This window comes from Pyxicephalus adspersus, chromosome 4, assembly GCF_032062135.1.
Source record: "Pyxicephalus adspersus chromosome 4, UCB_Pads_2.0, whole genome shotgun sequence".
In the NCBI taxonomy this organism is placed as follows: Eukaryota; Metazoa; Chordata; class Amphibia; order Anura; family Pyxicephalidae; genus Pyxicephalus; species Pyxicephalus adspersus.
The window spans coordinates 12,677,547-12,690,049 of NC_092861.1; the positions used below are offsets into that span (position 1 = coordinate 12,677,547).

The 12,503-nt window shown below is 38.3% G+C and overlaps 1 protein-coding gene across 4 annotated transcripts in view; it reads right to left on the minus strand.

Annotated features, from left to right (window-relative positions):
• Window positions 1-268: 268 nt before the first annotated feature.
• Window positions 269-12,503, minus strand: part of CYP39A1 (cytochrome P450 family 39 subfamily A member 1) — a 41,426-nt gene continuing 29,191 nt past the window's right edge. For all 4 annotated transcript variants that reach the window (XM_072407424.1, XM_072407421.1, XM_072407422.1 and 1 more), the window contains exons 11-13: window positions 7,979-8,066; window positions 2,088-2,173; window positions 269-445 (exon numbers count right to left, since the gene is read on the minus strand). In XM_072407424.1, coding sequence (XP_072263525.1) covers window positions 2,102-2,173; window positions 7,979-8,066 — 160 coding nt within the window. In that variant the 3' untranslated portion in view covers window positions 269-445; window positions 2,088-2,101. The remainder of the gene's footprint in view (window positions 446-2,087; window positions 2,174-7,978; window positions 8,067-12,503) is intronic.

A 12,503-nucleotide genomic window follows, 5' to 3' on the forward strand; every position in this document is an offset into this window, starting at 1 on the left:
TGCGTAGGCTTAATTAAACAATACCACAGTGAATGTGGGCCACTAATAACTAGAGACAGTCCAATGAAATAATATGATATTATATTTTTTTGCCAGGCAGTGTATATGGATGTCCCCCCAAAAGTAGATTCCCAAAAAATCTCCTCTACTTTTTTGGATTCCTTGTGGTCATCAAAACAAAAAATATGAACCCAGCCATCAATAAAAACCCTAAAAGAGATTTTATTCCTTTTTTACTTTATCCACAACTGAGCAACAAAGACTTGGCTGATGTTACACTTTAAGTTTAATAACATTTTAATAAAAATGATGTACATTAAATAATCTTGTATATGTCACTCTATTATTACACAATTATAAAAGGGTAAAATACATTAATTAAAGTTATGGAGAGAAATGAACAATTTTTAGGTAAGTGGTTTATTACTTCCATTTTTCTGGTAGCCTGAAAAGAAAACAAAAGCAAAGTATAATTATAAATAGAATACAATTGGCATATAATTTTACTACAAAATAGTAATGGAATAGTTTGGGAAATCTATATAATAATAAAGTGGAATTCAGCACTCACAGGACTTGAGTGGTCTTGCCAATATGGAGTTTACTGTTGCCCTTTGTCTCAGTGAGGCTTAGCCCCCTTTTCCCAAGATAACCAGTAGGTAAAAATGGTATAAATTGTCACAACCCAACCCAAATCTGAAATAGAAATGTAGTCATTTGCAGTGTGGTATAATCACCATTTAAAACTAAACTCCAGGATAAAGGTCTTTGTTTCCCAAATCTTCCCTCTCCCCTTACACAGTCCATACAATTAGCAGAAATCTAATAATTTTCTTACTTGATGTCATAACTACCAGCTAAGTTATATGGAAATTCCTGGAGCAAGGAGGAAAAACTGAAAGAATTGTTAGAAGGAGGCAAATCTGTGACCGGTGACATGGGAGTTCTCTTCTCCCCTGTCACTAACCCTGTAGTCGAAAAGCCACCTCTGATATCTCTCTGCCTCATAGCTACAAGCTTTCCTTTCCAACCAGTTAGCTGTGCAGGATTTGGGTAAAAGGCTTTGTTCAATGAGGTAAACTTCTGTCAGTGTTCCCTTATTGAAAATAGATATGTATTTTATCTAAAACTGTTTTAGTATAATAGTTAGCACTCCTAACCTGTATACACACAGTCATGGGTTTGAGGTTGGCCATCAATATTCTGAAGGTTGAAAAATTAGAATCTTACTGAAAAAAATGAATAATTTGATGGCATGATATGTGCAATTTTTTTACCCGCGTATTTCGCTCTGGTCATACAGAGGTAAGCAGTAGGCAAGACAGTGCTTAGCATGTGCAGAACAGGAGAAAGTTTGATTATTTAAAAAAAGATTGTATTACTTTCAGTAAACCTAAATGTATACAAGCTCAAATATCACATGAACCCACAACCATTGGCATATGAAACAAGACCACTACAATGGACATATGGGATGATCCCAGCGCAAAAATGGAATGCAGATCTCCAACAATTGGGATATATATTGTGTGTTGGAGTGGGGGTTCATGGATTCAGGTAACTCAGAGAAAAGCTGGGTTCACAAGTCCAATGGTTATCGGCCGATAATCGACTTAGGGCCGATATCAGACGAGAATCTGGCGCGTGTACAGCGCTCGTCACCCATCGTCCGATTGACCGGCCTGGTGAATCAATGAACGATCGTAATGGAAGTGAAGGGGGGAGAGAGCGCAGCCGGGTGCCGCTCTGTTGTTCTCCCCCTCCCCTCTCCAAAGAGCAGAACAGTGCTGTATGTACAGCACTCACTCATGCATCAGGCAGTTGTTAGTCATTGGAAAGAATCATGAAGGATCCTCTCCAACGACAATTATTGTACGTGTGTGCCAAAGAAATGCTAACAGCTAAAAGGGAGGGCTGTGAACACAGATGGGGAGGAGAGGACTTGAAGACACTTGTAGATTACCAGACAAGAAATGATGCTGGGTTAGGATATCTGCTGCAGTTTCTAATTGAAGTTTTTTCATTGCACATCAGGCATGCGCTCCTTAGTTTACTGGTCAAGGAGATCATGGAAGAATGATACTTACGCAAGCCCCTACACTTATTCTCTTAGCTTATACTTGACGCGGCATGGTCCGTCTGGCTGCTGGGTGCCAACCAAGTGCAGATTACTCTGTAAAATCCAAAATAATAGGAATTATTAGAGATGGTACATAGTATACTAGTAAACACAATATTTTGTTCTACCGATCAGGACCAGACTTAAAAAAAGACTACAATAAATTTCTTTGGGGGTCTCTTCCTCTCTGCAAAAAGCTAATTTCAGGCTTGGGTACTTATACTGCTTGCATTTAGAAATATACAATAATCAATCCATTGAATACATAGCTGTATTAAATCTATCACATCTGTCTATATTTTAAAACGTAACAATAAAGAAAGGTCCAAATAATAACAATGATTTACCTGGGATTATGTATTACGATGAGAGTTAACCTGATGACCTGTAAAGGCTTTTAAAGCATTGTCCTTGAGCACTTTTGGGTAGTGCAGTTTTTGTTATTTCATGAACCAATGTTTTGACACATTTGGGGTCTCTTTACTTATTGCAACCTCATCTTTTATATTTGACAAATATGAGTTAATAGAGATTATATTGTTTTGTGTGCACAGGCACTGCATGTCTATTATTATCTGCATCTGTAATATAAATATGTTTTGTTAAAGTGTGCAGCAAGTTTTATTTATTCTTATACACAAAATAGTTACATTGTGTTGGTTAACTGCATATTTTCAGATGGGTTGGCAGGGGACAAACTTTCTTCTTGATGAATATTAACTAAGGCCAGGTTCAAATTTCATAACACACCACTCAGTAATGCTAGGAACAATGTTTGGTGTGCTGTTGTGCCAATAATTCTTTTATTAAATGCTGTGGGGTGGGCAGCCCATTCAAATAAATAAGCTGTCTGATCCCACTGCACGGCAGTGCACAGTGCAATGTACAACTATAGCACAGCCGCATAGATGTGAATCCATTCTAAAACTTTTTTTATGCATCTGGACTGTTTTTAGCTGATAAAAACTGAAATGTTATTTGGACTTTAAGCTGAACTCACATACCCACACTGCTCTATTGTCTGGGCCCGCTTCTGACAGAGACCCCCAAATGCTAGCTTGTAGATGCCAACAAAATGTTGGCTTCTTTTTCCTTCAACTTGATGTATATGTATTATCCCCACATCTGTTGAATAGCGACAAGTTGCAACAAGGGAAAACTGACAATGCCGGGTGTATGAGAACAATCTGGTATGGCCTGTACGTAAAATGATAATAATGTTACACTAAATCTAGTTAAAATTACCTTCTGGCCCTTTGTAGAAGAGAACAATACATTGTTGCAGCTTTAGCAAACACAAAGAAAGAATGAATATACTTTCATTTAAGTTACAGAAGCTCTAACTATTGTAGATTTAATAAAAGGAGTTTGGGATGTACATTTGGCAAAGCCATATCACTTTGCCAAGAATAATTCACTCAGCTTTATGAATGGGGTGAAAATTGGCTTTGCATGGAATATCCAATCACATACAAGGAAATGCCTTGATAAAGGGGAGCTGTGTGTGCATAAAACTTCACATTAATTATTTAGTAAAAGTTTTGGAACTCGGGAAAAAATCTCTTCTGTTCTGATACTGGACATTGGAGTTCTGGCTATTCGTGTTTTTTGAAATCAAAGCAGTCGGCTGCTGAACATAGAGTAATGGTTTTCCTCCAAGTGATGAAGCTGGAATCATTCCTGTACACTCATTAAGGAGATTATCCTAGAAACTGGAGAAGGGGGCCACTGCTATATGACACTGACACTTTCCATGATGAATTTCCTATTGTGAAACCAAATTCAGCCTTACCTTGTCACATCATTAAAGAGAAATCTTACACTTCTCACAGGGATGGATACAGGAAACTCTAGACAGAATAACATTAACCAGAAAACTGAGCTTCAAGCCAATATTAAAGAAATCACTATAGTCCAGTGTCTCTCAACCAGGGATCCACCAGAGGCTGCTAGGGGTTTCCATGAGCAATTTGTGACCCTCATGTCAGTTTAATTGAACCCAATGAACACCTGAAAACTTATTACTTACTTATTCATTAAACTACCCTTAGAGTCAATGGATGGGCCCATCAGCTGATATTTCACATGATCACTATGATAACAAGTTCTATTAATCACTGGGTTAGGCCACTGCAAAGTTTTTTTTTGGGTAAAAGTTTAAGAAACACTACTATAGTCCATGCCTTTTTGTGTATGAAAAGTCCAAACAGGAAAATAGGAAATGGTCCTACTTAGATCCTGCTCAGTTTTTGTTAGGGAAATTTTACATCCTGTCCCAATGACTAAGCAGGAAGAGGAGATCTCTCCAAAGGGAGGGGATATCCCTACAGACAGATCCAGGTTTCATATTAGAATCTTTCCCCTGAGACAACTCAAACATTATAAAATTCTGAAAGAAAGTGTTTACTCTTTCCCTAGTCTACCTAACAAAAAAAGTTTTGTCATTACATAGTTCCTCTTTAAAAACTTCCAAAACACAATGTCAGTATACGCTGGATATCCCAGCCAAATACATGGGGGTTATGCATTTCCTGACCCAGTCAATCAATGGTTGAAGATCAGGAAACACAGAAAAAATAATGGCCATTTACTTTATTGGCAAACACTGAATTTGATTCGTTTTATTGCTGAATTATACAATAAAGGATATTCAAAGCGCTTGGATTTTTGTCATCTTCTTCGACATTAATGGGCACATGGGCAATCGTAGGGGCATTTTTACATCCAATGATTATCAACACACATGTAGTTCTGATCCCATTGATGACCATTGCGAAGGCCATAGCTCACCTCCCAAAAAGTGTGGTGAACTGTTTCCCTACTACTACTCTCCTCCACCACTTTAAGTTCTTTTAAACAGTGACCTTTCCTCCCCCTGTATCCTGTTTTGTATCTGTTTTTGATTGACAATCCTTATTTAATGTACAGAGCTGCATAACATGTTGGAGTTTATAAATACATTTTATTAATAATATTACCTGGGCCCCCTGAGTTTGGTTTCACATCTACTTTTAAAGGTATACATGGGCTGCCATTGCTGATCTGCTGTAGGTTGCCTCATTCGATTCATAAACCCAGCTGCAGATCAGGAGTTCTGACTTGAACACTGACCTACTGCTTCATGCTTGTTGTGTGTTAGTGATTTAGAAAACTGTAAAACCAGAGGATCAGGAAGGTCGCAGCACAGATATATCTTGCTCAGTTTGGCAAGTTGTGTCATCTGAGTTCAACATGCCTGTTCCTGGAAATCTTCACACTACATCTGAACACAAAATACACCCAACGCTTGTGTACAGACGAAAATCTCCCAAGTTTCTAGAGCCACAGATTCAGTCAGGAATATCTATAGCTTCATTTTCCTGTGCTTGGGGTCCTGCTGCAGTACACTGTAAATGATAGCAACATGACAACTATCTTTAATGCATAAGAAGCACTTGTTTTTTTGTGCCCCGATAGACCCACGGAATGCTTCTGGAGAGAGCAGTATAGCCAGCAGAACTGATTTGGATCTTTAAAGTAACTTTTCAAGCCAGGATAAATAAATTCCTAACATGTCCAGATATAAAGCTACAGACCATTTTTTCCAAGTGTTTTGTTTAGGAACTGAAATGACAAATATCATCGATCAGTTGCAGGCAGGAAGAAGCATTTCCTCAGTCTCATCTCCCTGAGTTATAAGATCACAAGACAGGTGAGATACAAAAAACAATGAAAGATTTCACGTGGCATGCTAGTACCTAAGCTCACTTTCTTTGCTGTCCTTGAAATTGGTTCTTGAATGGTTTTAAAGAAGAAAAGAACTATGGAAGGCAGGTGAAGAAAAAAGGTCAGTCACCAGTATTGCCATTGGTCTCCATGCAGCTTGTTCTTTTCCTATTGTTGTCTGTGTGAAGGCCACCATCTTGGTAGGCTTTGCTTCCTGATATCACTAAATTCTAACACTAAATTTCACTTTAATTCTCCTGGAACCATCAGCCATAGGCAGCAGTGTCTAATATCTCATCCTGTAGCTATACAGTTATGATGTTGAAGTAATGGGAGTACCTGCTATTTTTTAGAAAGAAAATCCAGGTCAAATGTTAAGGGTTTTATTATTACTAAGTGTACCCTATAACATCACACATCTTTTTTTGGGTTCAGGTGCACTTTAAAATTACCAGAGCCCTGGCTAGGACTCTCTATTATTTTTCTCCACCCTGTAAGACATTAGGATACCCACCTATGGACTTTTGTTAGGTAGACTGTAACGGCCAGCCAGGTATTGTGTGCAGTTGGTATTTTCTCCCACACACAATGCTACATGATAGGAAAACATTATACCAGTGAAGGTCATCATTCTTTCATGGCGGTGGATAGAATCCAGCACGCACCCAGCTCTCAACACTCACTTTCCTCTTTCAGGCTCTGAATCATGACACAACAATGACAGGTATGCCAGTCCATGGTCGGCATCACATCACACTGCCGAGCTCAGGGGTGACCTGGACTTTCCACTGCTGCTGTGGGCTGATTAAGTTAATGAGATGCCCTGCGAGCCGCATATCACTTTGTACCTGAGTACCTAAATAAACGATGTGACAACAAACTGCGGTACACAGTAGAGAGGGACAAAATAAAGGAGAACTGGGGGAGGGATGAATAAAAAATAAACTCACATGATGCCAGGCCATGTGTGCCCACTGCTTCTATTTTATCCAGAGCTACAGGGGGACCTGGGAAGTGTAGGTTATGATTTGGAAATTAACACCTATCTGTAAAGGGTAATATTGTCCACATTTGATTAATGTAGACATCCAATAATCATATTAAAACACTTCTGTGCAGCATAGAAAAACATTTTCAACCCTTTGTGATTGAACTGTAGCCTAAATTTAAAGCAGGACCCCACCTTCACATTTTTATTGCATAGCTTGCTTTAGACCTAATGACATCACTTCTCTGCTTCTCTATTAAAAAGAAAGTAGATCATGGCTGGTGGAAGGGATTGGTAGAGTGCTGAATCTTCCTGAAAACATTATACTACATTACCTTATTACTCCTCTCAAGAGTCTTCTCATAAAAAAGCCATCAGAGCAGCAGTTATACAATTATAAAATATATTTAGAGGGAAAAGTTTCAAAGGAAGAGAAAGCAGGGTTTTGAACAAACGTATCAGAACCCTGGTTAAATTTTGATTTATGTAAGTGGCAGGTGGACTCTGTCTAGCATATTTTTTTTATAAACTAAGTAAACACAATCATATATTTGCCAAAACCCCTGCTTTCTCTTTCTTTAAATCTTTTCACTCAAAATACATATTCTCTTGGGGTTGGCATAAGGGAGGTAACCACTATTTGGGCACAATTCTAAACAATTTTCCAAATAGTTTGATGGCTGGATGTTATTCTGAAGAGCCTCAATGATTGAGCCTCAATGAATTTAAAGAACTGAAATAAATCAAAACAGACGGGCCAGGGACAATAGGGCTAGGAACAGATCCAGCCAGGATGGGGGGGGGTATCCTTCTGACTTGCTGCAGCTTCTAATACACGATGGGCTTGATTTTTTAAAGCTCTCCAAGGCTGGAGAAGATACAGGTTCGCCAGTGAAGCTGGGTGATCCAGCAAACCTGGAATGGATCTGGTCCAGGATTGAAACAACTAGTAAATGATTTAAGAAATCCATTCCAGGTTCACTGATGATCCTGTATTTTCTCCAGCCTTGTAGAACTTTAATAAATCAGGCCCGATATGAGAAGCTGATTGTGTACAGTGAAATGACTGTAAGCAGTTTCAGTACAGCACCTGTACAAGACTAAATGGTAGGCAGAGGTTTAGAATTTAAACACCACAAGCCCCATAAACAAATGGAAACATATACCTGTTTGGGAAATGGATCCAGTAACTGGAACTCATATTTATAAAGGAATAAAACCACCAGCATATGTATTTCCATCAAGGCAAACCATCTGCAAAAAAAAACATAATTCAACGTAAGCTTGGCTTTTATAGCCACATAACACACATGCATGATTACAGTCTGAAAAACCAATGTCTTTCACACCCACTCTGCATTTAGAATTTAGCCTGTGTATTGGGGTCCCCAATCCTGAAGACCCCTATAAAATAGAGAAACAAACTGAGGTGCAAGCTTGGGGCTGTCATTGTGATGTTGGCTTCACTACCTACTAAGTATTTAATCTGGAAAAAGCATGCAGACTGTGAAGTAAGAAAAGTGTGCATATTGGTCAAATAAACGAGCAGTTATAGCATTTTTATTCTTAAAGGTTTCTTGTTAGGATGACCTGTGAAGAGAAACATAAATAGGATACCACTTCTGACCTCTTTTTTTTGACACACTTACATATAAAATTCATTAACTGGTGCTTATGACCTGCTTTAGGACCTGGGTCATCGCGTTTTGCAGTGCTATTGATGGATCAGTTCAACAACAGTTTAGGAAACATCTGCATTTGGAATTGTTAGGTGTCTCTGACTGGCATTGGACTTCCTTTTTGAGCTGCTTCAAGTGGGTTTTGCATTATCACTGAACTGTAGAGATATGTGAAACTGCGCCAATGATCCTGGGCATTTTCTGAGTATGCATCAAGTGAAGTCCGATCTCCTGATCAGCATTCTTGATCAGTAATATACTGAAAGTTTTCTTTAACAGTACCGCTGTTATGAAGACAGGGTTCTACTCACTTCCTGCCCTCTAAGTTGCAATAGTGCTGCATTATTATTATTATTATTATCAATACACAGTATTTACTTTGTGCCAACATATTACGCAGCCCTGTACATAGGGTACAAATGACAGACAGATACAGACAGGGACACAGGAGGAGTAGAGAACCCTGGCCAGAAGAGTTTACAATCTAAGAGGATTTACTGAAGGAATATAGGCTATTCACACATAATGAATTATCCCTTTGCAAGGGATATATCATTTAGCTTAGTAATTGAAACAACGCTCTGCTGACTTTGGCCATCCAATCTTGTGCTATGCATTTGTTTTTTTGCATGCATTTCCTTGCATGTGACTGTCTTCACAAAATTAGATTTTTGAGCTCCACATTCAGTGAGCTCAGTGAATTATACATTGCTAGGTAATTATTCACCTTGGTAAAATGAACAGCCTAAATTCCTTTAGTAAATCAAGCTGATGTCTCTTTTTTGGATACAAATTTCTTTTGTCAGTCTTTACTTCATACTTGTTTTTCTTTTTGTACAAATATCTATAAAAGATATTATTTACGTACCTAAAAGACCTTTCATTCAATCTTTATATTACAGATTTTTTAATATGAAATATAAATAGTGGTAAATGAAAAAGACTTGAGGTTGAACCCAGCATTTTTAAATTCTTCATGGTCTTATAACTGAGAGCCTTCACTTTGCCTACATATAATGTGCCAAAAGGCCAATCTATTTCACATCTGGAAAAGTAGAGATATATGTCTCCAGCACTTCTTTCATCCTTGTGAATGTGGTATATATTGGGTTGAGCCAAAAACATTTCTGGCAATATAAACTAACAGTAGTCCCAGTCCTCACCTTGGCACATCTTTAACTTGGCTGCTATTAATCTGACCTGTCCTTGGCCTGACATTTGTATCACTTTCACAAGGCTGGAGGGAACACTAGGCAATGAGCAGAATCAGTTCTTTACAGTGGACTTACTACTGTATGTGTAATGTACTACTGTGTAAAAATAAAGCGTTTAAATACCTTTCCATTTATTTCAAGTGTCGGTGGTGGCCATAAACCAAATCAGCTCCTAGCTATCAGAACTCTAAAGCAAGTAACTAATGTCAGATGTAATAGATAAGGTTTCTCATTGATCACAATAATAAACTAATTGGTGTCTATTTGGTCAATTTGTATGTCAATGGAGAACTGATTTCTCTGGCTAAAGAAATTTCACGGTGTTCACTTTCATGCTCTGTAGGCTGCAGTTACAAATCTTGTTTAAATATATTTGACCAAAGTCAACCTGCAAATATAGTAAACTTGGCTTTATAACTATAACATAATACATTTATGACTGCTGTTTCAGGAATAATATGCCAAACCTTGAGCTAAAACAAGCCTTGGAAACGCTGAAACTGTGATGAAACTTTACACACAGTTTACCTTTTAGGTGGCTGGTAAAAAAAAAAAATTTAAGAAAATCCAAGTCCCATGGTTTTTGCACTGTGCCGATGCATTCAAGGTTTTCTCAAAGCACATTTTTATGTAGATAAGTGACATCTTTGATGTCCAGCTTCTGTTTTAAGTGACGCCAGCACCAACTTTACATCTTGCTAAAATAACTTTAGAAAGTGACCTGGCGAGGTCCTAAAAAATAAAAATAGTTTTTGGAGTATTTATGATGTTCTCCTTTTTTTTTAGTAGGGTAAGCTTTCGCTATATGTATGGACAGAATATTTGCCGATTATGGCACACACCTATTTTTTTGTATTCATGCTGCAGCAATGACAGGTCCGGGCTCTTGTCACCTCTGCATTCCCCAAAGCCGCCATCTGCCCTGGCATGTCTTCTGGGTCCACCACAATTCTGTTTGGGCATTAGGTGGTCACAGATAATGTAACTCCTGCGTAAATGCAGGAGTTACATTGTCCTTGGCAACTAAGTCTATTTACAGTACTTTTAAACTTGAAAAACATTTTTTTCCTTTGTTACAAGTCCCTAGCATTTACTAGCATAGCAGTGCACCTAAACACACTGAAGATTACAAAGGTAGGTTGCACATGAAGTTATAACATCAAACCATATTCAACATTTATACTATTCAATTATTAAAATATAAGTATACTGTGTGCTTGGTATGGTCCGAGCAGGTTTTTTTTCCCATGACAGCCTATACCTGAGAAATAATACACACAACTTGTGTTTGACCATCACAGCATCCACTACACACAGAGATAAACAAATCAGACATTCTATTCAGTCTTCCTAATTCCCAGGAGATATGGTGACCCCCAGCCTTACAAGACTAGACTGAAGCTTAAAACAGAAACAGACTATGTGAAAATGTGGAAGATATTTGAAATGGATTTAACCCTTTCTTGATGTTTATGTCTTCTTTCCTCTGTCCGCTAGTTTTTCCTACATCTTTTTTCCCAATTTATGTCCTGTCTCTTTTATCCTTTATCCCCATGGTTTCCCAAGTGTCTTCTTTCCTCCTCCAGCTAGTCTGTCCTGCATCTCTTTTCCCAATTTTTGTTCTGTCTCTTTTATCCTTTATCCCCCTGCCTTCCCATGTGTCTTCTTTCCTCTGTCCGCTAGTTTTTCCTGCATCTCTTTTACCAATTTAGGTCCTGTCTCTTTTATCCTTTATCCCCCTGCCTTCCCATGTGTCTTCTTTCCTCTGTCCGCTAGTTTTTCCTGCATCTCTTTTACCAATTTAGGTCCTGAATCTTTTATCCTTTATCCCCCTGCCTTCCCATGTGTCTTCTTTCCTCCTCCAGCTAGTCTTTCCTTCATCTCTTTTCCCAATTTATGTTCTGTCTCTTTTTTTCTCTATCCTCATGTGTCTTCTTTTTCTGTAAAGCATTTCTTACTTCCTCTGTAGCTTTATCAGCAAAACACAATACTGAACTACACAGAACAGGATGGCGTGTCCCTGGACACACACATTGTGTACCCACCGTTCTGCCAACTTCATAAAAATGTCCATTGTGATCCTTTCTAGTAATTAAAAGTGGAAACATGCCATTTAATTAGCAACACAGATGGTTCAAATGCCATGTACGCTAAAACGGATATAACATTATAATATGCATTTGACATCTGGCTTGGCTACAAATATTTCCTGAAACTGGGCTGTACAAGTGAATGCTCAGAGACCAGATCAGGACAATTAACATAAAGGGGAATTTGGGGTTATACCCTGCAGCCGCAAATTACTGTAAAAGTGGTATAACTGCTATATTGTAATATTTATTTTGCTGAAGCTTGTATTCTCTGTGCTGGAGTGCAGTAACCCATTGCATCAACCCGAAAACAATTTCCTAATTAGCAAAATGGTAAAATCTATCAGTAAAAGAATATAATTAGAAAATATTGGATAAGATATATTGGTAAAATGATATTGTATTTACAACACATAGATCTTTGAAAGGTAAACTCTGATCTGTTTATAAAGACATTTCTCTCTAAAGCCCCCTTGCTCAATATATTAAGGATCTAATGTTCTAGGGCAGGAATGAAATAGAATTACGTACCTTATTCCTTGGTCCCACAAGCCTCTTCCTTGCCGGTTCTGGAATGGACAAAGCCGCTCCTCTTTTGCAGTCATGTGACCGCCCCCTTGCTGACATCATCTTGCACAATATAGGACCAATGGTCCCGCATTCTACTTGATGATATAGAAGGCTCATGCACATTGCAGGAGTGCCTGC